This window comes from Ammospiza nelsoni, chromosome 16 (assembly GCF_027579445.1).
Source record: "Ammospiza nelsoni isolate bAmmNel1 chromosome 16, bAmmNel1.pri, whole genome shotgun sequence".
In the NCBI taxonomy this organism is placed as follows: domain Eukaryota; kingdom Metazoa; phylum Chordata; class Aves; order Passeriformes; family Passerellidae; genus Ammospiza; species Ammospiza nelsoni.
In genome coordinates, this window is record NC_080648.1 from 8,542,182 (window position 1) to 8,569,318 (window position 27,137).

The 27,137-nt window shown below is 39.7% G+C and overlaps 1 protein-coding gene across 2 annotated transcripts; it reads right to left on the minus strand.

Moving 5' to 3' along the window:
- Nucleotides 1-1,420: 1,420 nt before the first annotated feature.
- On the minus strand, nucleotides 1,421-25,207 carry RAD50 (RAD50 double strand break repair protein). Of its 2 annotated transcripts, none has more exons than XM_059483450.1 (26): nucleotides 24,987-25,207; nucleotides 19,924-20,100; nucleotides 19,448-19,531; nucleotides 19,071-19,222; nucleotides 18,094-18,279; nucleotides 17,744-17,948; nucleotides 17,200-17,328; nucleotides 16,823-16,988; nucleotides 15,961-16,154; nucleotides 15,238-15,444; nucleotides 14,204-14,386; nucleotides 13,834-13,991; nucleotides 12,959-13,134; nucleotides 12,622-12,859; nucleotides 11,960-12,149; nucleotides 10,984-11,110; nucleotides 10,568-10,761; nucleotides 10,151-10,261; nucleotides 9,527-9,619; nucleotides 9,315-9,428; nucleotides 8,402-8,529; nucleotides 7,411-7,635; nucleotides 4,230-4,315; nucleotides 3,689-3,831; nucleotides 2,225-2,358; nucleotides 1,421-1,910 (listed from the first exon to the last, which is right to left on the minus strand). In XM_059483450.1, the coding sequence occupies exons 2-26, from the start codon at nucleotides 20,050-20,052 to the stop codon at nucleotides 1,724-1,726; spliced, it is 3,939 nt and encodes a 1,312-aa protein (XP_059339433.1). In that variant the 5' UTR covers nucleotides 20,053-20,100; nucleotides 24,987-25,207; the 3' UTR covers nucleotides 1,421-1,723. The 2 variants fall into 2 exon arrangements, with proteins under 2 accessions (XP_059339433.1, XP_059339432.1); XM_059483449.1 differs by lacking the exon at nucleotides 24,987-25,207 and adding an exon at nucleotides 21,060-21,102.
- Nucleotides 25,208-27,137: the final 1,930 nt, after the last annotated feature.

The window sequence follows — 27,137 nt, forward strand, 5'->3', positions numbered from 1 at the left end:
GAGTCAGTGAAGCTTCTTATTTAAAAACTGCAAACATAATGCAGGTTAGTAGCATTTTCCTATCTCTGCCCTCCCCCCTCCCTCCCTAGTTGTGTGTTCATTGCTTTTTTGGGGAATTGGTGAAATCGTAATTGCTAGGAAGCCTCATTCATTTTCTTATCTTTGAGTGGTTTCCCGATGACTGGGGTCACCCTGACACTGGTTTCAGAAAATATAGGTAGAAAAAATCCTTAGCTGAAGGTCTTGGTTTCTGCCATCACTCTTTGAGGCACTCACTGCCATTCACCCTGGCCAAGGCTGAGGCCGGAGAGCCTTTGCCATGGAGAACCAGAGCTGGGGGATGGATATTGGGCTCTGTCCTTTTTTGTGCAGATATCCACACTCCTCAGGTGCTCTTAGAGGTGTGTGACATCAAGTGAGGGCTCAGCTGCACCATCCTCAGGGGAAAAGTCCTGGTCCATCATGCTCAGCCAGCCCCAGGCCCTGCCTACACAAGCCAGGTCTGCTTGCACCCCTCCCCTGTCAACTTCTCCTTATCCCTGCAAAATAAAGGAATTCCTGCACCCTGAAAGAGAAGGAAGACAACATGCAATATTCTTAGGCTCATTTGAGCATCTGCCAAAGAGAATGTCCTGATATTACAGAAAAAATAATTTTCTTTAATGGCTGTTTAAAGATTTTTCCTCTGAAAATTATGCTCTGGTCATACACTGATTGCTGAGGAGTGTCAGCCCATCGCTGCTGATTGAAAGGATTTAAAGAACTGCAAGTCCAACTTCTGCTTGTGGACTCCTTCCAAGAATCCAAGGTAGTCCCTGACTTGCTTACAAAGAAAGAGGGATCCAGAAATTCCTTCCATCAGCTGCATGGCTTTGGAAGCAGCAAGGCACAGTTTGTGCAACCTCAGGACTCTGATGATCAGGCTCTTTGCATTTTGCAGCGGGCCACCCCCATGGCTTTCCACTGTCCCTCCCCTTGAGAAGCAAGTTCCCTGGGGCTGCCAAGCTGCAGGGCTGCTGCCACCCCAAGGAAATGAGCTTCAGGAAGAGCTCAGAGCAGGGCAGGTGAAGCTCAGCATCCACACTCAATCTCTGAGACACTTATGCTCCATCTTCCCGTTTGCAGACACTGCCATGAAGAACCAGAACATAATTCCCTGAGCAGAATTCACCCATTCATCTGGTTAGATGCAAGGGAAAATTCTGTTGTTGAACAGCCAGAGTTAGGTTACCCTGTAGAGAAAGTAATAAAAGTTCTCTTTGAAGCTTGTCAATTTTGGGTAGATTAGGAGACAGCAATGAACACACCTTCAACCAAAGTGACACCCATCACTGCTGACCTTGCCAGAGATGGACAGCAAGCTGTATTCCCCTGGCAGAGCCACAGCTATTCCAGAGAATCTGCAACTTGTCCCACACAACGTGCAAAATAACATCACAACTTTATTTTCACTTTTAAAGCATAAAATACATCAAAATGTAACTGTGTGGCACTCATTTAAATTCTTTCAAATTATGGTGATTCTTAGCTCAGGTACAGAAATATGTAGAAAGGTAAGTTAAGAAGTCTCACAGTTTTAGATTCTGGCTGAAATTGTTACAAAGTTTCAGTAGAATAGATAGGAAGGAACTACATTTTCAGACACCTACACTGAGCTCAATCAAGGCAGGCAGTGTACAATGTTTCAGGTTGGGCTGTCTGTAGCATGTAATTACTTGGCATTCTAATGAACATAGGAGCCTAAGGAACTGACACTGCATTTCATGATCTCAGAGCACTGATCAATGTTCTTCTTTATCCTGTAGAATGTCTCCACATACTCAGAACGGCCCAGAAGTTCCACAAAATCTTCATCGTGAGTAATCACCAGCAGCTGAAAGTTGCGTTGGTGTAAGCGGCTCTTTATTATCCTGCAAAGAGAAATATCCAGTGTGCATTTCCCTACAGCCCAGGCCAGCATCACAGAACTTGCCAATACACAGCACTAAAATATTTCAATATTGATAATGAATGATATGAACCACTGAGTAATCTAATGCTGATTATCCGCTCTTTTTAACCACATAAAAATCCCCTGAAATTATATAAGAAATACCTTTTTTCTTTTCCAGATAGAGATGGAATCTGAAACTACTCACAACAAAGACATGCCAGCTTAAAATATAATGCCAAATGGGTATTGAAAAATACCCACTGTTAAGCACCACAAGGAAAGCTCACTTACTCCACCAGGGCATGTGCCAGGGACTCGATGTTTTCTCGGTCCAGGTTGGTTGTAGGCTCGTCCAGGGCCAGAATGCCACAGTTGATACAGAATGTTTCTGCTAGAGCAAGGCGAATGATGAGAGAAGCAAGCACCTGAGGGAAAGGAAAAAACCACAAAAATCTCAGGCTTCAAACTGTTTAAAGAGGATCTACACAAAACAACTTGTTTTTAATGCCATTACAAACCGTGACTGAAGTTTACAGAACAATGTGCTGACAGTGCACAAAATGACAGTAACTGACTACTTACTGAAAAACTACATTGAAACTTCTAGTTTGAATTCAAAGATTGACTCTACAAAGAAGCACTCAAAATTCAGAAGACACTGCAAGTAAGGATTCTGATGTGAGGTAAAGCTGCTATGACACTGCCATTTGCATTACACCAACACTCTGCTCAAGCCCACTCCACTGCAGCAGGTGGAAATCTGTCTGCACATTACTGAGTTACTGAACTTCTTACTAAAATGGAAGACAGTGGGATTTACTACCTTCTGTGTTGGCTTTGCATCAAATGATGCGTAATCATATTTACAAGATCTCCTGAACCACTAAAAACTACAGAACGCTCAATGGAAACTGTGCTGCCAAAAATATTTTCCAATTATCATGAGTGCTGGCATCACATTTCATCATCAAAGAATTCTCAGAACTTCAGCTAAGAAACTTGTTCAAGTTTCACTCTCACTTACATAGGACTCTAACGCAACATCCTAAAGTACCCCAAGGAAAGGACACATTGAATAGGACAGACAGGTGGAAAGATCCCTCAGCATGTGTGGGTGTGGTTAACGGTGATGAACTCTGACCACAGGTCACAGCTGTGTGTCACCAGGCAGCTTGGCCAGTGTGTTACTGAAGAGGAATGGACAGCTCAGAGAGCTGCAAGCTGACAGCACAGGAGGAGATGCAATGCCTGGAAGTATGGCTAGGTGTGATATTGGTGTGACAAGAACTGAAAGGCTGCAGTCAGCAGCAGGTGAAAGCAACATAATTTGGTGGAAGAGAGATCCTATCAACTTAGAAGTAGATGCAGGTGCAATAAGAAGACCAAGGGCTCAGAAAGAAAAAAAAGAAAGAGGAAGCAAGTCAATAGACCTGAAGGTGAGGTAACTTCAGTGGTAACCAGGAAGTGACAAAGCAGGAGGACTTGAACCTGAGGACAGAGGAAGTCAAACCCTTCACTCCTGCAGGGCACCAGCCCAGTGCCCATCTGAAACAATGGATTTTGGCAGCCCAAAGCAGGGGTCAGATGCTGAGTCACACATTGTGTGTGTAACACCCAGAGAGAGTGAAGGGAAGTTGTACACAATAATAAATTAGAGCTGGAGCTGCCTGTGCTTTGTCACTTGACTCCCCTGCATTGATGTGAGTCAGGTTTCAGCATCCCTGTTGCTGTGTACTGAAGACAAAGAGCCATTACCTTTTGCCCAGCACTGCACCTTCCTCTCATATCCAGTGCTGTATCTCCCTTCACCATCACCACCCTGTAATTGTAATTTCTTCTCTTGTCAGTGGCTGAGGCATTCTCATCTGCATCAGAGCGGATTTCTATATACTCAATATCTGAAAATGGGAAGGAGACAGCTCATATATCAAAAATCTTGAAAGATATCATAGGATTAGTGGGAGATGAGAGGTATAATATGTAGTAACAATAAAAATTCCATTCAGAACTCCCACTGATAGATCCATCTTGGAAAATACCTTTTCCAAAATGGAAGGAATGAACTCATGCACTGTCCTGTGACAAAGAAACCTAACCTTTGGAAAACACAGAAAAGTGAAAATTAACTCTATTTATCCTGCATGTTACTACATAATGTGCAATAAAAAGATTATAGCGGTGAAGAACAGATACAGCCTTTCTCATTTTGCCAACAAACACTTTTCCTTATGCAGTGCCCAATATCAAACAGATCCATTTGTAAATGGGTAAAACTTTAAAATATATTATTACATACCTTGTCCTCTGTAAATGCTTCGCCACAGGTCCCGAATTATTTTGTTAATTTCTTCCATTTTCATGCTATGAAATGTCATTATTGCTCTAAAAACAGCAAAAAATATAAAGTGTTAGAGAGGCAACCATGGACTGCTATGGACTGCTAGGGGCTTTAAGGCAGGTGGCAGCTCCCTTTCCATTCTTCATACTTTTACTAAAAATAGAGAAAATACTAATTCATTTTGGACAGAGAAGTACCTAAAGAATAACAACATGCCATTGTGTAAATAATTCTGTGCTCACAAACAGCTCAGTTCTAAGAAGTAGGAAAGTAATGACAACAAATATATTTGCAGTCACTCAAGGGAGAATGACTTTACCTGACTTTTTAAGAGATTTATGATTTATGTGTGAAGTTTATTGTCAGCCTGACACCAAGATGATGAATTTGATGTTAAGCTTTCCAGAACAGGAGTGTTATTCTGGCACAGTCTGCCAACAGGGCAAACAACAGGTATTGTCACAGCAGGAAAGGAGAACCTGAAGTCTCCTCAGAGCAGAGAATTCCATCTGAGAATATAATTTGTAATTATCCAAACAGGCATTATGACAAGAAATACTTATCAGCAGCAAGAGTAACACAGGATATCATTAATAACTTTTAATTTAATTTCTCTGGTTAACATAGTAGCGTGACTTTAGTTTATTAACAGATGAAATCTTACAAAACACTCAGAAAAAGACAGGACAGAGCATTTCTAACTTGTCTTTTTACAGAAAAGCTACTCTGTAATGAAAGAAATGCTCACTTGCTTTATGGCAATGTCTTCTTTCAAAAAATGTGGTGGAAATAAAATATCCTTCTGAAATGGACTTTTACACATGCTTTTTCTACCTTTGCTCTTCCACCTGTTCTGGGGAATACTGAGGTATCAACTCTGATAGGTTTTGTTAAGTGAAAATGAAGCATTTTCAACTACTTGCTTAGGCCCAAGAATGCATTCCTCATCAATATTTATCATAAATCTCCAAATAGAGTCAATAAATACCATCTGATAGCATGGAACACCCAAAATGCTGTTTTCCCAGCCCCAGATACAGCTCTGGCCATTACTTAGCATTTTGCCTTGCTGATTTTTCAGACGATTACCGCTAAGTGATGCTTATCTATTTTTCTTGAAATTACAAGACTGTTTTCCTGTTTAGCCTTAAATAGAAACAATAGATGATTTGATACCATACAAAAAAATTCTAAAAAGGAAATTCTTGGAGTGCATTTCCATTACAACTGAAAGGGAAGACTTATACACGCTCTGAATAACTTAGATCTTCACAAAGATTTTGGATTAGCTTACATTTTAATATCATGTTTACTTTATTTAATGTTATTATCAAACCAGCTTAGAACAGGGATCCTCTAGAATGTCCTTTCAACTTGGAAAGTTCTCATTTATTTTGTTTCTTGACCATTATTCTGTATCCTCAAGCACGTAATTACTCTTCTGTGCTCCTTTTCCAGCACTAGCAAACCCTTTTCAAGAGAAGGCCAAAATTCCATACTTTATTCAAGGCATGGGTGTATTGAGAATTCCTACAGTGACCAAAATGTTTATTTTTCTCTTTTTTCATTCCTAATACATATCTTTCTGCCACTGAGAACCAGTTTTCTATTTCCTGAAATGTATCTACTGATTCCAAAATCCTCTCCCACTGTCCATCAAGTTGTTCACTGCTATTCCATCATGATAACCAACCAAACAGGGTTTTTAGGGAGCCACATGTTTTATTTTGTATATGGTTACCAATTTTGAGATGCTCTTTTTGCCCAGTCAGTCCAAGACTAGCTAACAAGCTTCCAGAGGAAACAGAAACAAGAACAAACTTGCTACACTTTCCATCAAATGCCAGATATGTTTCTTATGACCTTATTTTCTTTAATATAAGCACAAAACCACCCACACTGGAAAAGGGCAAAAAAATCCTCTACATTGTAATGTTCTTTAAAACACAATTATTTACCTGAGCAAATGAATGCCATAGGAAACAAGAAATTTACCTGGCATATCTTACTCATGGTAAGATATGACCAGAATAAGCTAAAATCTATTGCTATAGAAATGAAAGTAGAAGGGCTCAGGTTGAAAATGAAGGATTTAAACATCAATCTCACCTTGCCTTACCTCTCTCCTACTGCAGTACTGCAAATATAAGTCCTAACACGTACAACCAAAACTCCAAATAAGGCTTTCAGAGAATTGGGAATAAAAATATCAGACTTACCTATGACAGTATTAAATTCCAATTATTACCATCAAAGCATTTAATGTGTGTATATTACAGACATTACCTTACAAATTTCCTACATCATACCAATCCTGTGCAGCTTCCAGTACAGTTTCATTGATTTACTTAGGAAGTTATACCTTGTCATGTTTTCTTAATATTTAAATGTCAAAATATATGAAGTGAAATTATGTATCTCAAGGAATGATATTAATTTCCTCTAAGTCACCCTGGAAGCCTGAAATTGAAAGCTGCTTTGATGTGGAAACCCAGGGCACCAGGAATATTTCTCTGTCTGCTCTGGGGTGCCCTGACTCCCAGGGGAGCACTGACTTTGACCCTCATTCATAGAGAAAGTTTCCTAGACTTCATAATAGATTAGAATCCACAGAATTGTGAAATAGATTACAGAGAGCAGTGTAGGTGTATCGCATGGTGAGACATTTAGGTTTGGGGATTTTTAGTATGATGTGGACGGCAGCAAGATGGAGGGCACAGGGTGTCATCCTGGGTTTCTTCTTCATGCTTCTTCTTCCTTCTTTTCCATGGGTTTGGGTGGCATTTTGTAATTGGGCAGAAAAGTTCACATTGCAGCTGTTTGGGATCAGTTATTGGGTTAAAAGGGAAAATAATCCAGGTGTCAGTTCTTAATTGGATAGTTTAAAAGACCTTGGAACAAAAGATTGCTGGCCATTTTGTGCCTTCTAATGAAAAGCTGCTGAACTCACGGTAATGAGACTGTTTTACTGATAAGAAATAATAAACACCTGAGTATGAACATGAACTAATGTCTCAAGTGCCTTCAATCCACACCCAGAGAAACCCAACAACTGGGACCCCCACACTTCTGCATCAGGGTTATCAATACCAATGAAGATGAAAACATTTAAGAATCACCCTCATTTGACAACACTTACTTATCAAGAGCCTTGTAATAGAGGTCCAGATCTTTGTTCACCAGCTCTGTGGTTCTCATGACAATCATCATGTCCCTGTATTTTTCCTCTGCATCTCTGAACTGGGGCTCTCGGAGCTCCTTCCTGAAGCGAACGATCTCCTCCTCAAAGCCCCGCTGCCGGCCAAGGGCCACGTGGTGGTTCCTCTTCAGGGATTCTATCTTCTCCTCCAAATGCTTCTGCTCACTGTCAAACCACAATTGATACACTTGTATTTTGTGTTTAGTGCTTCAATTTTTTAATCAGAGCTCTAATTTCAAGTTTATGTTGGACAACAGCTCATTGTATCGTATCTATAAAGTATGTAACAGTTAAAATTATAGTACTAATGCCACTGAAATGAAGACATTTTTTAAATAAAAATAGTTTTAAGTTTGTTAAGTTTTAAGTTGTCAAGTTCAAATGCTAAAGTGCTACATGTATAAACAAAATAAAAATTAATTTTATAGATGGATACTGAACAAAATAAGATTAATTACTGGGTAAGCTCTAGCATGCTAAATAAATATTTCACATACAAGAACCAGCAAAGGGCTAATTACTTTTCAAAAGTGTTTATTATCTAAGCAATTATTACTAAACTATTGAAGTAAACAAAATTTGCTGCTGGGAACTAAGTGAGCAGACTGAAAATAAAAACTAAATACTCTCATCCAGAAGCATGAATTATTTAAATGTGGATTTCTCAGTAAGCATCATGAAAAGGATTGGACTGGAACAGGTATGAGCAGATATCTCTATTTCTAGCCAGAAGCACTGTATAATTTCACAGAGTCATTCACACTGTGGTCACAGGGATATGAACCAAACACAGGTGTGAAGGAGAAAGTGGCCTGCATGAATGGGGTGAGGAGAGGATCAGACACCCTAAAACACAGTGAAGTCACTACAACATCCAGATGTTCCATGAATTCTTGTGCAAAGCACACCATTCTGTTCTGATGGTGCTTACTTTTTCATCTGGGGGACTTTCATTTCTCCCATCTCCTTCATAAGTTTTTTTATGTCATCTTCAACTTCTTTTAGCTCCTCATTCCGCTTCCTCAAGGTGAGATTATCCTCCAGCCACCTCTCCTGGATCTAGCTCCAAAGAAACAAGAAATTGTATAACGTTTCAGTATGTTGGTTATCAATTACAATGTATCAGTTCTGCACAACTCTGAAACGTGCTGCAAGCATAAAATAATTGAAAACCACAAAAATTATACCAGGGAGAACTTAGACTGTCCTAAAAATAGAATATAATGGAAATCAGCAGTATTATTTAATCTTTCAAACTGGAATAACACTTAGCAGTGTTTACTGTCACAAGTGAACACAAGACTGATTCTTTTTAAGAATATTAATCCATGTTTCAACCATGGATTTCTAGACAAGTAATTTTCACCAAGGACAGATTTAACTACGTCCCCTAGTGAAGTTCTACAACAGTAGACAGTAACTGAAAGGGTAGAATGGGGAAGGACATATTTCCTATAAGGAATGTAAACTGTATTTGAAACATATACACAAGAATTCAAAGTACAGGATAAATCTGGAATAGCAAGCAACTTTTGGTACCTGCAGTTTGTACTTTACTTATAAAGGCATGTATCCTCCACATAAAGATACTCCTGAAAATGCTGACTACTATCCCACCAGACTTAACTCTTAGAAATACCATCAGATGATAGTTAGAGATAAATGGTTTTTAAATTTCCACATACAAATCTCAAGACTATTTTCAGCCTAATGCACGTATAGCAACTATCCTAACTAACAACTGATCAAATAAACCAAAAGCAAGCTCATTTCACACTACTACAGACAAACCAGAACTAGGAATTATTTCAACTATGCCAAGTATAATTCAACAATATACCCACTTTTTGAGTGTCAATATCTTGTCGGGTCATTTCCATCTCTTTACTTATCTTTTCCTTCTGTTTCTCACAGGCAGCCAAACGAGAATTTACTTCTTCAAGTTCAGACTCCTTTTGCTAAAGAAAGATGAAGAAAATGGCGTATGATTTTAAAACAAAAGTAATTTTGATGCTAACCTTTTACTGACTAAAAAAAGATTTAGATTTTAGATTACCTTTTTATAGTCTTCTTTTCCTTGTTGAATATAGTTTTCAATTTCTTTCACATACTTGTTTATATCTTTAACTTTCTCATTTATGTTATTCATCTGCAGAGAAAAGATACCACATGAAATACTGTCTTCTGTCCAAGAACAGATATGCTCTGTATCAAAGATACTGGATGACACTACCACAATTCCTTATTCTAAGTCCTTTTAGTTTTCTAATAAAGTCTTCACCTTCTACAATCCCAGTACCTCTTATAAACATGAAAATGTTTCCCAAAACAATTGAGGGCCACAAAACCTGAGAAGAACCAGTGTGTCCCTTGGCAAGGATGGATGATGGTCATCCTTGCTGCTCCTCTTGGGTCTACTTAGGAAGGGCTTTTGAATGCCATCAGCTAATAAATATTGCCAAATGTCCCAAGAAGTCCTTTTTCAAGACTGCCAAAGGTGAATTACAATTGAGTTCATGTCCTGAGTGACATGTTCCTTTTATTCCCTAAAAGCTCTACCAATCTAAAGCACCTCCTGGTGTCACTGATGTTTCCTAAAAGCAAACTCAGTACCACAGCTCCCATCCACTGAAAAACAATGTCTAATCCTATCTCACAGCTATGCCAAGAGCAAACAAACCTTCTCTTGTGTTTCTTTATTACTTGCAGTCCTTTTATTCACTAGTTCCTCCTTCTCCTGCTGCAATTTGTCTAACTTTGCCTCCAAAGGAAGTACTTGTTCTTCTGCTTCCTGAAAAGTAGTTGGAAAAAGTAGTTTTTATTTTCACATTCTGGTGAAGATCAATACTTTTTCAAGCAGTAAAAAAGTAATATGGTTGCTTATTTATTTTTTGTGCATATTAAAAAAAGGAAATATGAAAATATGTATTAAAAAATTCAAGAAATTCCCATAGATACACAACAGCAACACAGTACGAACATTTAAAAATCCATCCCATTGTCTAGGATTAGAGACAATATTAAGTATGACGAGATTATTATTTTTTATTTCAAGGCCAGCAAAACTAAGGGTTAAACAACTGAGAGTATTTGTCACCTTGATCTCTCTGCATAAGGACTGGACCTCAGTGGTTAACTCCACAGTCTGCTCCTCCAGCTGCCGCCGCCGCTGCATGCTGCTGACAATCTGCAGCTTCTCTGCCTTGAGCTCATTCACTGCACTCTTCAGCTGCTGGATCTGGCTTTGCTGGTCCTGCTTGTGTTTCTGATTTAACTCAATTTTACTGGTAACTGCAGATGAAAACAGAGTCAATCTGTTATCAAAACCATTGTTGTAATCCTTATGAAAATTCATCTCTAAATGAAGCTGGTGCGACGCCAAAAACCAGTAAGAACAAATTAGGAGAATAGAATTATTTAAGAACATAAAAGAAGTAAACTAAAATTTTAAGGGCAAGAATTTTGGAACATTACATTTAGTAAAAAGTGAAATAACAGGTTTGTAGGACCTACCTGTATCCCACAGCTGTTTTTTCTCTTGTTTTTCTCTGCTTACTTGAAGCACAGTCCTACTTAAATTGACACCTAGCAGCTTAGCCTCTTGCTGAGCAATTTTTCGTTCAACATCCTTGATATCAGTCTGAAAGCATGAGGAGAAGAACCATTACTGCTGAATTAGTCTTTAACAATGGATTTTTTCACCTCTGGCACATAAGAACAAGCTCAGGGCTTGAGGCACTCAAGAGCTTCCAATTTCCCTCCCTTGTAGAGCAATGTCACATCATTAGCAGTAGGGTTATGTCAGCTGCTAGGAACTGGAATTCCTAATTGTGGATGGAATCAGCCAATAAGGATGCACAGGCCTTTAACATCCCCAACCCAGTTCAGGACAGTTCCATGTGCAATCTGTCCCTGCAACACTGCAATTGTTGGAGCCTCAGGAGTAGCTGACATCTCCACCTTGTGAAATGCTCTCATTCCTTTGCCTGGCCCCAGGTTCCCTAAGAGCTCCTCTGAAGGTTCTCAGTCAAGCAAAGATTTCATGTCGGTAATAGAGCCATGAAGACTGCTAAAAATTGTCTCCCATGCCAGGATAATAAAAAGTTCAGGATTTATCTTTCCCTTTACCATATATTCAGATGGCACGGAACCAGGAAACACATGTGAGATGCTGGGAATACAGAGACCTATAATGACTATGAGTATTAAAAACTCTTAGGTGTACTCATGGTTGTGCTCAGTTCTGGATTACATCTCTTTTTTCAGTTCATATAGCACAGAATTGAATCAGAACTCAAGGGACTCTGTGGTGCTCAAAGAAAACTTTTGTAAATCAAAGTTTTATTAGTACAAGATAATCTAGGTTATACAGTCTTTGGAAGCATTTTAAAATAAGAACCTCAAAGTTATGTCATATTACTGGATAACTACATATTTAAATGCAAAGGAATATCATTTTATGCATTAAAAAAAAGTTACCAAAGCATACCTGATACCTTTCCATCAGAGTTATATCCTGTAAACGTGCTTTGGCACCTTCTTCCTCAGACAAAGCTGTCTGGAGAAGTGATTCCTGTTCTTCTATCTCACCCTTCAGGCCTGTTAAATCTCTGTTTGCATTCTGGATCTTGTTCCTCAGGTCTGGAATTTCCTTATCTTGGAGTTCAACTACAGTTCGCCTAAAATAAAATATAAATCCCTAAAATTTCCTTGGTCAGAAACAACAGCATAAATTGAAGACATTCAAGATCACAAAATCTGTGATATGCTTTAGTAGTGGAAGACTAAATTTAGCTAAAATAGTACCCCCTTAACCTTGCCCACATTTAAGCTTATATTACACACTCAGCCAAGGTAATACATCCCTCATTTTAGGTGAGATAAACAAGCAAACAAAATCTCTTTTGGTTTTTAACTTCATTACAGCAAGTGCTCAGAAGCACTGAACAAGAGTGCCCTCTTGTGAAGGACAGCTCTACCCTCATCCATCCTCAAATTCTCTCAAAGTATTTCTCCCAACAATGACATTTTGAAATTCATTAACCAGCCCTAGAATAAAGCCTCCTTGATGTCTGCATAGCTTTTTATAATCAAACCCCACACATTTAAGAGAAAACAGCCTGTAACAATGTGGTTCCCTAAGCACTTTACCGCAGGGGTTTCAGACTCATCATTTCATCACGTTTTTTCTCTTTTCTCTTAAGCTCAGATTCTGTGGACTTCAGTTTGTCTGGGGCCAGGCGCAGCTTGGACTGCAGATCACTGATGACATCCTGCAGCTCAGCCTCTGTCTGAAAAACTCTTTGGCAAACTGGACAACAAGACTGGTTCTCCTCTGTCAGCTGTGTAATGAACTGTGAATAAACTGCAGTGGCTCCAGCAAGCACAGCTGGGTGAAAAACAAACAGAACACTTATATTGAATAAACAGTGAATAATCAGCTAAATTAGTGTTTCAGAGAAAAAAGTCAAGCAATACACAAATTTACCTCGCTGTTTGGAACTTTTTTCAATTTCATCTTGAAGTTTGTTCAGGTCACTATCAAAATCTTGACTTCCACAAACATCAAAAAGTTTTGCTTCATGACTGGACAACTGGGTTTCTTTTTTCTTTAGCTCATTACTGGCATAAGTTTTATCATATTCTACTGATGCCAGTCTCTTGCTGAAATATTAATGCAGAAACACTTTTACTACCTAAACACAAAGATTTAGACTGTTTAAGCAAAACCAAAAGCCATGGAAAGGTAATTTGAAACTGGAATTAGAGAACTATTCATCAGTTCTTTTTTATTGATTTTTCATGCAATCTATAGCATATACTTTTTATTCATCCAAGTATAGCACAAGTGTTTAATTTTAAATCCCTTTTGTTTTCTAGATGATTACTGATTAGAAACTTCCTACTCTTTCTAATCAAATAAAACCAAGAACAGGTAATCACACATGAATTTGTGATACAGTCACTAACCACTAATAATAATAATAACAATAATAATAATAATAACCACAACAACAACAACAACTCTGTGACTTATTAGAAAATCAGAAGACCAGCAATTTCCAGCCCCAGGCATATTCATTCAGCTAGAATTAGTACAAACAACTAAGGATGTTCCAGATCTCTATTTTGCTATCTGCTTTTGGTGCTTTCTTTGACACACTACAAATACTGTGATTTTATTAACCAGCACAAACTATATCAGCTCTGTATCACAGGAATGTTTTCTCTGATTTTGCAGATACCTAAATAACACTAATAAATTAAAGTAAAAAGTATTTTGAACATATGAAACTTTTCAACATTTAAATTTGTAATTACATAAAAAATTGTGAAGAAATAATCTATTAAATTAATACCTACTTCAGATTAGCAAGAGTATCCCTTGTCTGATTAATCTTTTTATTTTTACCATGAAGCCAGTCTTCAAGTTGTTTTTTATTGGGAAAGTATCCCAGCAGTGATGTTAGTTCCTCAGAATGTCTTGATTTTACTTTTCTGATCTGATCTTCTTTCTCTGCCTGGGGAAATGAAGCATTTTAAATGAAATTTTCCTATCTTCAGGTTTATAGCCATCAATGCATTTATTAAGCTAATAGTTTCTATCAAGTCAGACAGAAGCTACACATTTGATTGTTGATAAATACACAAATACACTGAAAAATACACAAATGTTGGAGGGACTGTATCAATTCCTTGTCCCTCTCTCATGAGATATTGATAAAAACATTACTTTGTCTTTCTTCAGCATCTCCAATTGGGTAATGGTTGTGGTGTGCAGATTCAACTGCTCCATCTCTTGATCCAACCTCCTAAGAGCTCTGTCCAGGTTTATTTTCTCATTTTGCAGAGTCTGTACTTCCTGTTCCAGTGTTTCTATATTGCTGTTCCTCTCAGCCTTCTCCAGATCATGTTCCTATACAAAAAACAGAAGTCCAGAAGACACAATAATTACAAAAATCAATAAAGTTCTAGCTAAGGGAAACAGAAGAAACCTCTTCAGCTGCCTGGCAGCAGCATCAGTAGCTGTTACAGGAATGACACAAGATTTGTAAAGAATAAATGCAAAAGGACAAAGGCTGTGACTGGTGTGGGGCAAGAAAAGCCACAGGAAGATACTGGATGCAGTCCTGGAATGCAACACTGGCCCAGCTTGTTCATGCTTTTACCAGAAGCTCACTCATACTTAGTTTGATTGTCTTTATTTTAGTATCTACTGTATATTAAATTTGGAATTACCCTAGTGAGGAGGTTAGAAAAACCACTGTCAAGCAGAATTCATACACTGCTAACAAACATAAAATATTTGGCTGCAAAGGCATGACCAGCTGTTCAGCTGGAACATAAAATGCTTGTAACCTTACTTCATCAGATAAAAGACTTATAACCAACTAGTCCATCTCACAGGCAAGTTATCTCCAAAAATGTAGGTAGCATGGAACTTTCAATTCAAAGTTTCTGGCCCAATAATTTGAGAGTAACTAATCTCCTACTTGCCAGCTGTGCTATTGCCCTGTTTATAACTCACCAAGCAGCAGCAGCCAGTCTATGTGTGGACTGTACAAAAGCAAGGTAGTGAACAGACCCTGCCCCAAAGAGTGCACTACCTGAACAGACAGAGCATAAAGGGTATGAAAAGGCCAGAAACACATCTGAAAGAGTAAACATCAAGGGGGGGTTTTAGGTTTTGGTACATTTTTTTTAATGATAAAGCCACAAGCTTTTACTTCAAGCTTCTATAACTTCTTCAGTTACACACTAACTTACCATTCTGCCAATCTCCTCATCCAACTCACTAATTCTGTCTGAAAACCCCTCCAATTGCTGCAATTCACATTTGACATTCTTCAGCTCTGCTTGTTTCTTATTTTGAATGTCTGACTTCAAGTCAATGGTTCTTTCTAATCCAGTTTTCTTGTCTCTTATTTCATCTATCTGTTTTTGTTTCATTGCTTCTTTCTGTGCAAATTCTCTCTGAAAGAAGATCAGCAATAATATATTCATTATTTTTTTACAGGAAAATATTTTAAAATACTTCTTCACACTAGTGTGCCAATATTCACCACAGTAAAACACCGAAATACTGAGAAAATTACAACTTGTCCAAAATTAACTGCTGAAATGTTTCTGATAGCAAAATGCAGATGCACCATACCAGCAGCATTCTGTACATAGCAACTCTATTTTGAACATGACTTCAACAAAAAGTTGGTTATTTTTAAACCAGCTGGCCATTGTAATTCTTCCTCAGGTTTTTGAGCTTATCAGTGATGCACCTGCATGAGGACTGCTAGAAGAACCTTTCTGATGAACTGCCTGTTCAAAAGCCTTGGTCACCACTCCTAATTCCAAAAGTTCCATAATTCCAAAAAAAACAAGCTTCAGCTCCCCCCCACCAACACTTTCTCCCAGCACCATAAAGACCCATGGGGACCAATAAAACACCAATGGCCCATACAAATGACACCATTTAAACAAGAAAATTCTCACCATCATACGATTTGCAGCTTCTGTGTCCCTGTCCTGCCTGTCCTTCACCAGCCTGTGAAAACTGGCAATGTGCCTGTCAGTGAAAGGGGCTCTCTCAAAGCCATCCAACTCCAGCTGTGCTGCCAGAGACTGAATTAAGGAGTCCCTGGTCACAATGTGCTCCTGGTGACGATCTGCCTGCAGTTGAAGACGACCTCCACAAAAAGAAAAAGTGACATAAATGCTCAAAAACTGAGGCAAGAGACATGCTGAGGATTCAAAGCCAGTTGAAAGCCTTTTAAACCTTGAAGTATTTTTCAACAACACAAAAAGAATAAAAAGCTATAGGTTGAGATTTATATTTCAGGTAACTAAATTTTTATGAATTAAATAAATCAATAATTCAAAAGTAAGCCCCTAAAATCACGATATAATTCTGATAAAAAAACAAAGCCCAAATGTATTTTATGAAAGCATGTATTCTGTGACTCAATACTACAGCTTTGCTGAAATTCCCATAACCCATCAAAAAAGGATACACAATTGAAAGAACATTAACTTCAAGCCCTCTGACTTGTCCCCAGTCTCCACATGAGACATGGACAATGCCAGGCATTCAGCTTTCATGCTTTTTCTGTTATATGACAAAATGTACTACATGTTGTAATTATAGCTCAGAAAAAATGCCTGTTAGAAACTCCAGGAGAAAAACACCTAAACTTGTCCACCAGCAGGACTCTCCCACCCCACTGTGCAGGTGAACCTGAACTAACACACATTTTAGGAGTTTTGTCCAGTTCAGATCACTTCAATTATCAGTAGCTCCATTTCAGATTTAATTACATTATAAACCACACAGGACTATAGATGAAGTCTGAATTACCTCGTTCAACAAGCAGCTCTGATTTCTCACTGTTAAATCTCTGGCACTCTTTAGTGGCTCTATCTAAATCACGTTTACAGTCCAACAATCTCTTCTCCTTCTCCTTCACTATTCTCTGGTGGTTCTGGTATCTATCCCTTAGTTGTTCATCTGTTCCTTGAAAAACCTGTACACCACAAATTCATAAATCAATTATTGATGTTTTAAAAAGGTATAGTTTTTACTACAATAGAATTAAAGGAATAAGAATTTAACACCTCACATGCAGATTTTCTACAAGACATACAGGGGGAAAATCTGCAGCAAGCAAAACAGGAAAACTGTTTTTGTTAGACTGATAAAGTAAAATATTCTAAGTTTTTTGTCAAAAAGGCAACCTTTTCCATCTTCTGTTGCAAATCTTGATTATCTTTTTCCATCTGTCGCTTCCTGCTCTCCAGGGCCTTCACATCATTGTCCAACCTCATTACTTTTGTGAGATTCTGCTCAACCACTGCCAGAGAGCTCTGCAAAAGAATGTAGTAAGTAAAATATCTCATCAGCTCATAAATCTCATAATCAATTATTTTAAGTGCAAAACCTCCAGTTTCCTTGAATATGTTTTTAAAATAGGGAACGTTAAGTTTTAGTTTTGTTTTTGTTTTAATTATAGCTTAAAATGGTTTTAGATACCAGCTAAATTTGAGAGAGATTTTAAACTGACAAAAACCCAAAGCTGCTATAAGAATTCTGTTCTTAATTCTTCAATGACTGTTTACAGATTAGAGAAGCATCTGCCAGGTGAGTTGAGGTATGCTTGAGTCTGCTACAGGTCAAAGGATTAGATTTAAAAGTGCAAGATTTTAACCAAGAAATGCATCCACCTTTCACTTCTTTTATTGCTTCGTATTAAAGTATTAACATAATCCTCATGGAAGTTACCTTTAGAGGCTCAAGCTGGTTCTCAATTGATATTACATTCTCCTTAGAAGCAGTCAGCTGAGCTTCTCTGTTGCTGAGATGATCCTGGATTTCCTGAGCTTTCTCTTTATTCTGTTTCAGATATTTCAGTTCTGTCTGACACTCTTTTACTTTTAAGCTTTGTTTCAGCCGTACCTGACGCAGAGCTTCGAGAGCTTTGATGTACCTTTAAAAAAAGCAAAATTTCAGCTGCTTTGGCAATACAGCAATTCTGATGTATGAAACAGCGTCTTAGACATTTTTATTAACATTTATGTTATGAGAATACTGTGATTAAATAAAAACTAGGTAAAAAAAGTCAAGGGAAAAACCTTGTTGCTGAAAAGATCTCATCAAATTTTTGTTTCAGGGCCTTCCCTTCACTTAACGGCCAGTTGGATTCTTCTTGGTGACAGAAAATGACATTGTTAAGCACAGCTTTGGAAACACCAAGGGCGTTGATCATCTCCCGATCTATTTCAGCACACTTGGAACTCAGACTGACCTTCTCACCATGCCTGTGAAGACAAAGAAAATCCCCAAAGAAGTTACTGGCAAGTTCTTCAAAAAGTGAACTGCATTTTAACAGTATAACCTGATTTTAACATGCCCATTCAAAAACAATTTAACAAGTAACAATTTTTAAGCACAAAATTACCATGCTCAACAAAGGCATTTAACACTGCCAATTTCTGAAGTCTGTTTCACATAGTAGAACTCTGAGGAACCACTAGAGGGGGCAGGACAACTCTTGAGTTAAAGAAATGTACTTAAACAGTGGAGATGGGAGTTAAACATGGGCCAGAAAGCATGTGAAACTGAAAATGTAAAAACATACTCCACACAATGATACTTTCAAACTGTACCCTACAATCACAGAATCATTGAATGATTTGGGTTGGAAATGTCCATGCCACGCACCTCATTCTCTCTGCCATGAGCAGGGATGCTACACACAGAATCAGGCTGCTCCAAGCCCCATCTACCCTGGCCTTGAACATTTCCAGAAAGGGGGCAGCCACAGCTTCTGTGGGGAACCTCTGCCAGTGCCTCACCACCCAATAAAGCTTTCAAATAAATACAAGTCAACAGATATAAGTATTTCTTAACACCACAGCTATGTGGTGATGTGGGATTTTTCAATCACTTAACAGATAAAGTAATGAAACTACACAGCTTTATAATCTAAAAGCACTAGTAGCTATGTCAAAGAATACATTATGCAATTTTCTCTTATCTGATGCATAAAAATATACCAAATCCAAACCTATCTTCATGCCAAAGTAAGAAGAAACACTTGACAACTTACTTTGTTCTAGTAATGACAGATTCCAGTGTTTTAAACTCAGGTTCCTTGCCTTTCTGGGTGCAGATCATGGAGCGCTGCACAGCCACGACCTCCCCGTTGACATCTCGGAACTGTAACCGGATCTGAGCTCGCACGTCCGTTTCATTGGCAATCTTTGGCAGAAGCAAAAAACCCCAGAATGAGTGGAATTCTTCTCAAGGGAATGTGTGCCTCTCCAGCTGTGGGGCATGTTCTAATCACCCCCAGCTCTCTGCTTTTCTTCATTTCAGCTCAAGGCTGGCTACAATTTGAGCATCTCTGTTTTATTCACCACCTGAGTGCAGTGGAGTATTTTACTGAGGAGTAAACACACATTGCATCTAGTCACTAGGACTTACCTTTGGATCATGAACAAATGTTTTTCCTTTGGTGCCAGGAGGAAAATCACCAGTGGATATATATTTAAGACATTCAATGATAGTCTAAGAAAACAAAAGTAAGTATATAGTTATAAAGACAAATTTAGAGTAACCAAGATGGACTACAGGCAAATCCACACTAACAGCCCAAACACAAATGAATCAGGTACATAAACAAAGAGAAATAACATTTTAATTTTTGAGTACCATGATACTTTGCAAAAGCAGTTTTAATCAGGATCTGGATCAATTTCCTATGAAAAAATATCAACCAGTGCTCTGCAAATTCCAGGCATGAAAGCAGATTTCTAATAACACTAAACAACACAATATTTATAGCAAACAGCATGACTTTTGCAATAGCATTAAATACCTTTCTGTAGAAATTATTATTCACATGTTATGGCCTTCCAGAGCTATTTACAGATCAAATCCAACCATAAAGTGAGGCTTACCGTTTTTCCTGCACCATTTGGTCCCACCAAAATAGTTAATGGATTAACGAAAGTGATAACTTGTTTGTCTTTATCTTCTATCCCGAAACTCCTCACTCCGAGGATGCTCATTTTTTCAATCCTCGACATTTCTGCTGAACTTCTGTTCCAAAGTCAGAGGTGAAAACACTGTAAATCCTGTAAAACAGAGCTTTGTGAAAAATCCAGTAGGCAGAAATCACAATAGATTACTGAAAACTGGCTAAACACCTATACAAGCAAGTAAAGCCTACATACTCCACACATTGATACTTTCAAACTGTACCCTACAACCACAGAATCATGGAATGATTGGATCATGGATCATATATGATAAACGTATTTTAAAACACAGCTAAGGTTCTTCAGTTACTGTTCAAGGTACAAAACATATGAAGGCAAAACCTTATTTCTTTCAAACTGAGAAATTAATCAACTCCAAGCTAAGTGCCATACTATGTATCGTGAAATCAAACACAATGGCCTGGATAACCCTTTATTCCACTTCACAAACACTATGCATGTGCCTTCAGAATTCCCCAAACACACAAGAGAAGCCTCAATATTTTTTCCCCTTTGACAACCCACTGTTGTACTGCTACACCCAAGTTTGCCAATGCCTGTTTCTCCCAGGCACATGCAGCACCATATCCAGCACCATATCCATCACCATGTCGCCATCGAGCTGTGAAGAGGAAGGCTGGAGCCTTCTCAGGCCATGGGGCGGGCACAGATATCGGGCTGTGCTCGGGTGGGAGCTGCCCCGGGCACTGGAGGGCTCTGGGGGAGGCACCTCGGCCCCCAAGGCCGGTCCCCGGCCCGTGTGGTGTGTGTGTGGCTGCGGGGGTACTCCGGGGCTGTTCCCCACGGCGCGGGCTCGGCCCTCCCGCGGCTCCTCCGGGGGTGCCCGGCGGGGCTCGGCCCGGGCCAGGGCATTTCCTGCCGAGGCAGAGGTGGCAGCGGGGTTTTCCCGCCCGGAGCTCCGCGCCGCACCGGGGGCGAACATTTTCCAGGGAGCCATCCCTTCCCCTACTCGCAGCCGAGCCGAGCTTAGCTGAGCCCGCCGCGGCACCGCGCCCCCGGCCCGGCCGCTCCGTTCCCCCCGTGCCCGCCGTCACCTCGGCCCGCCGCCGCCGCCGGCTCGCGCCCCGGCAGCCCCCGCGCCCGCCCCGCCCCGCCCCGGCCCGGCCCCGCCATGGCGGCCCGCCCGCCGCTCGCACCGCCCCCGCCGCCCGGGCCCGCGCAGCGCCCTGAGGGAGCTGGCCTGGCTGCGGTGGCCTCTGAGGGCTCGCAATGGCGCGATGGAGTTTTGAGGCGGGATCGTGGTTCGAACCCAGCTGGAAATCACAGAATCACAGAATAAGCTGAGCTGGAGGGACCCGCAAGGAGCACCGAGTCCAGCCGCTGGCCCTGCGCAGCGCCGTTCTTAAGAGTCGCAGCATCGCCCTGAGCCCTGTCCGAGCGCCTCTTCAGCGCTGTCAGGCTCCGTGCTGTGACCGCTTCCCGGGGGAGCCTGTGCAGTGCCCAGCCACCCTCTGGGTGCAGAGCCTTTTCCTGATACCCAACATAAACCTCCCCTGACACAGTTTCAGGCCATGTCTCATCTATCACTGCCCACCACAGAGAGCAGATCTGATTCTGCCGCTGTACCCGGCTGCAAGATGTACCCTCAGTGTCATCCAGGCTGAACACACCGAGTACCCTCAGCCGCTCCTCGTATGGCTTCTTCTCCAGACCATTCCCCATCCTCATTGTCCTCCCTTGGACATTCCCTTATAGCTTTAATGTCTGTCTTATATGATGGGGCATCACGAAGCCTCTGGCTCTTCCCCCCCAGCTGCAATGGAATTGGGAGAAGAATCAACTCTAAAACTTGTAGGTTGAGATAAGACCAGTTTAATAACAGAAAACAAAGTAAAATGCAATAATAATGGTAAATAATAATAATGAAAATAAATAAGGAAAAAACCAGAAATAACTGATGCCAAATAAAATTGCTCACTGCCTGCTGACCAATGCCAGCCCCTTTCCAGGTAACTCCCCCAGTTTATCTACTGGGCATAATGTTCCATGGTGTGGAATATCCCTTTGGCCAGTTTGGGTCACCTCTCCTGGCTGTGCTCCTTCACTGTTTCTTTTCTGTACCTCTTCACTGGCAGACCACAAGACACAAAAAAAAAAAAAAAAAAAAAAAAAAAAAAAAAAATCCTTGACTCAGGATACAACAACTTAGAAAGAACCAGAACATCAACATACTGGCAACTGAATCCAAAACACAACATTGTACCAAATACTGAAAAGAAATTAGCTCCACCTCAGCTGAAACCAAGACAGGCAGTTTTAGGGACTGCAGGAAAGTTCGAGATGATCAGGGGAAGGAAAGGGGATCACTCCCTTTGGCTGGTCATGTTCATTTCTCTCAAGGGCCAACAGAGCTCCTTGCCCCCTTGTACCTGTCTTCCACATCTTCTTCCTCTTTGTTCTCTATCCCCTATTCATCATCCAGCTAGAAAAAAGTCCAAGCCAGAGCACTGCCCCTTCCTCGTGCTTCTCTCGAGCTTTGTTATCCTTCTCCTGAGGACCTGGAGTCCCTCCAGAACTACACACAGGGTCAGCTGCACGTGCCATGCACACCCTTGCCTTGACCCAGCAGCCCCTGGCCAGCTGGGAGCCATCTCAGATTCACTGTCTGAGCTGACAGCTCAGATTAGGAATCTAATTCATCTACACTTTCAGTAAACTCCAAAACTGATTAATAACCTGCCAGCATATTTTAGTATTCTGTTATATTGCAGTATTTTTTACTGGATTTTCACCGTGAAGAGAAAGAACTTAAGTAGTTCTTGTGTCAGATCAAGTTCATGGTTAGGTAACAGAGGCAAACTTTGGAAAACAGCCCTTTGTGCTCAATCTCAGCATCATCTGTAATTAAAATGAGTAACAGAGATGATAAGTGAAGTAAGTCTGGACCTTATCAGAAGTTGGTAGCCAGCAGGTGGTTTTGTGGCCAACAATTCAGGCTTTCACTGCAGTTGTACTCTGGTGATAATTGTACCTTTTATGAGTGCAAAAACGGTTCACAAGACATAAGCTATGGCCACTTCAGATTTTGAGACAATTAAGAAATTAGTGACAAAGAAGAAATTAGTGTCCATATTGGCCGAACAGCCTGTAAAACTATTGCCAAAGTTCACACCTCTACAGCTTCCCTGCAGAGGAGAAACCAGATTATACTCCATTTGTGTGTCACCTCCTGCCCTGCAGCTGCCTCAGTATGACTCAGTTGTTCAGCAGCACAATACTTTCTCTATGGCAATATTTTTCCACACTGCCTTTAGATGATGCATGCATCATACCCTGATTCTGTAGCCAGCCTCACCTCCAGAATATTCTGCGAAAGTTCATAATTAGGAGACAATTTTTGGCACTTTCTGGTAGAGTTTTCTGTTTCACACACACTATTTTTCCCACCAATATGCAATCTGTTTTCTAAATAGTGTATGTATATATGCTGTTGTGAGATGGTTTAGTGGCAATTACTTCTTGGCTTGTGATTGTTCTCCTTTGACCAGCACAGTTATCAGTTTCTCAGAGTCTGTAAATCTATGAATATGAGTGTGAACAGGAAAGGCTGAGGACTAGAAGAAACAACCTCTTTCCTGCAACATTTATTATCATGTCATCCCTTCTAGAAATCTGTCAATCTGTTTGGAACTTAGGTAGAAGAACAAAAGCAACTAGACACTTTTATCTTTCCAGCCTAAACTACTATAAGAACATCCAAATGCTGATTTCTGTGGAGGAATGGAAGTATATCTTGTATTATTTCTACATACTCTTCTAAGAGCTCAACATTTTCATCTGGGGACCTCTTGTATTTCTTTGGCTGAGTCATGACAACAGAATGTTTCATAAGTTTATTGTTAAAAGCTTTATCAGGAGCTTTTTCAGTTAAGATCAAAAGATCCTTTCAATATGGCTTTTTTAACTCATAGTTATTCTTTTCTTCCAGAATTTTAGGACAAGAATTTTAAAAGAGTATTTAAAAACACAGTTAAGCAGTATTTTCAACAAAACTTAAACAGATCTGCTCATGAAATGATGTGTTGAGAAACTGATAATTCGATGTGCACAAGGTCTTTTCTCTTTCTGGGCCTCTCAAGCAGTAGCTATGGAAAACCAGATGACTCTTCTCACATCGTTGAATGATTTGTCCAGTTTTGCTGGAAAATTGTAACCTTTTAATGAGTGAGTGTTACCTTCTCATAAGCCCTTGCCAGTCATCTGAAAGTAGTTTCAGCCATTTTTAAGCACATTGGTTTTTTTCAGTAGATAGAGTTTTTCCACTTACGTTAAGGGACAAGGTTTTCACCTGGTGCCAGGACAGATAATTCCAGCTGTTAATACCTGCCATGCTTTCACTGATGGGCTGCCAATTCAATCCATGCCTTTTGCAGCCATGTGTTCTATGCTGAATTTCCCCAAACAGCGAGGGTGAGGGAGGAAGGGTAAAGAATCCAAACTGGTTAAGTAGCATTAGTGACTGTATATGTCTAAGGAGTCACTGATATTTTTTACTCAGCTTTGAACTGCAGTTCATCTTAGAAAATCCCACTGAGCAAAGGATGGCATATTACTGAGTGAGATGTAAAAACTACATAGCTTTTCAGATCTCCATCTCTCTGATTACGTGATACAAAAATAAGAACCACATAAAGATCTATGGTACAGAAGGAATGCTCCTATTTCCTGTGATGAATTTTTGATATCATGTAAGTAAATGACATCTCTTATCCACAAAGGTATTTTCCCCTTACTTGATGTCAGAAGGAAGGAAACCCCCAACCAGTCCCCAGTGAGGCATCCCACAATGCTTGTGGTAACTCACACCATGGTCTTGTGCCTTTTCCTATATGAGAAAACTTTCCCTTTCATCTAATATTCAAGGTGTATATATAGGCAGCATATGGTGCATAAATCAAACACAGCTTTCCTTGAACCCAAAATGCTGTTGCTCTATATTTTTTTGGTGAGTTGCAGCTTACCTGGCTCAATGGGAGATGCGGTAGAAGAATTTCAAGCAAACCTCAAGGCTGTAGTGTATCTAGCAAAGAAAGAGGTGGGTCGTTATCTCTTTTTCTTCATTTCCTACAGTTCTTTTGATGGAAGTATAAAATGAAGTCTGGGTTAGTTTCAGCTCTAGTTTGTATGTCCTGTATTGTGTTTGTTGAAGTTGAGATGCTCAAGGCACTGCGTGTCAAGCTTTCCTCAGAAGCTGGTAATTGTTTCCCCAAAGGAAGTTCAGAAATAGAAAACCTGATGAAGATGATATGTAGTTCTAGATGTTTAACAATGTTGCAGTCACTTAGATGAGAAATACCTTCTAACAGTACATTCTTTTTAAAATTTGTAGATCTTTCTACCAGTACCCAAGGGGAAATTTCAGGTAAGACTTTCAAACTTCTTTTTTCTGCTGATGCTTTGTAGCAGATCTTGAAGGAAAGAGAGTTAGACTACCAAAAAAGACCAAATCCTACTAAAAGGAAATACATATGCTAATTTTTCATGAGCAGTTCTGTCAAATTCAGTGAAGCTATGGAAATAAAGAACCAGTTCTGTGACCATGGTCTCTGAGACTTGGTTGTACTCCTGCTGAAGGCAATCTCGGGAGTTCTTGCAGAGAGTTTACTTCTGAGGTTCTTCTCAACATTACTATCTGAGCTGCAGACCCTGAACATCACCTGCTGTCATTTAGAACCAAAGGTGGGTGAATAGGGTTAGTACTTGAAGCACTAAAATGTTCTTACCTCTTGGTAAACAAACAAGTTGAGTGTTATAAAGCACCATAAAGTTTGTGTCTGAAGAAAGCAATTTGTTGGCATAAGAAGTTATTGCCCACAATAATAAACCTGTTGCTCAGTGGTTTCAGTTTGTGGTCTGCAGATTTCTCAAATTCTGTGAACTGAAAAAAGGTTCATGAAAAATAATTAAGAACAGCCAGCCTGTTGTTTTGAAGGAAAAAATGTTTAGAGCTTGCAGCTTTAAAGAAGGCTAAGATATACACAGATGGGCACAGTGCTTCTGTCCTGTGTGGGAGGTGCAGCTGGGAGAGGGAGCTGGCAGATCTAACATTCTCAGGCCACTCAGTGCGGTTTTGATAAAACTGCAACCCCAGTGGATTTTAGTCTGCCTTTACAATTCTTTTCTCTATTTTCCCTAATAACAATTTTTAAAATGTGTTTACTTACTCCCCTGCTGTAGATTTTTTATCAAACCGCAGAAAACATAGGAAAGTACCTTCTTCTGTATTTATACAGAATTTCTGTTTCTGCTATGCATGCAAATAGTTATTGAATTTACTGAAAGATAAAAGTTAAGTTTGTCAGAAGTTAAAATAAAAGTTTAATTTGTCAGAACATAATTTTACTGTTATTTGATTTTTTTTTTTAGTGCAGTCAAGTTCCCTGTCAGCTTAAAAGAACCATAGAAAGACTGAAAGTTTCCTTTGAGAATGATCCAGCAAGAACCCATATTTCTCTGATGGAGAAAAACATGAATCACATAGCATCAACTTTAAAGAAATCACATAAAGTAAGTTTCTCATGAATTATTTATAGTCATAGAACCATGGAATGGTTTGGGGTGGAAGGGACCTTAAAGCTCATCTAGTCCCATCTCCCCTGGCTGGACTAGGGACACCCTAGGTAAAAATATGAAATTATGTTAATGTACCACTCACTTGTTTTCAAAACATGAAATTTATCATCTCAGCATCCTGCCTGATGAAAGTCAACAGCAAAATTTTGATGGCATCTCTGCAAAACTGCTACAACATCCTTAGTTTTGCAGTGTTGAGCATTACAGGTGCTGCTCAGCAGTGGTTTTACAGGAACCACCTGAATTCATAGAGTCTGGATGGAAGTTAGAGTTTCCTAAAAGATGCATCACCTGTAGACATATCCTGAGACTTGACATTAGCCAGGACACCAGTAAGTACAGGCCCTAAGCCACATCTCAGTCAGCAAAGTCAGCCAGGAAGAAGTATTCCCAATACTCAAATGTCTTCTCTCTGTCCATGCATGCAGATCTCTCTTTGCTTCTGATTAAACATTCCCTTGAACAACACCAGCACCTTCTCAGGAATATGTTCTTCTTATTTCCTCCATTATTTTGACTGTTATCTTTTGCTATTTTTT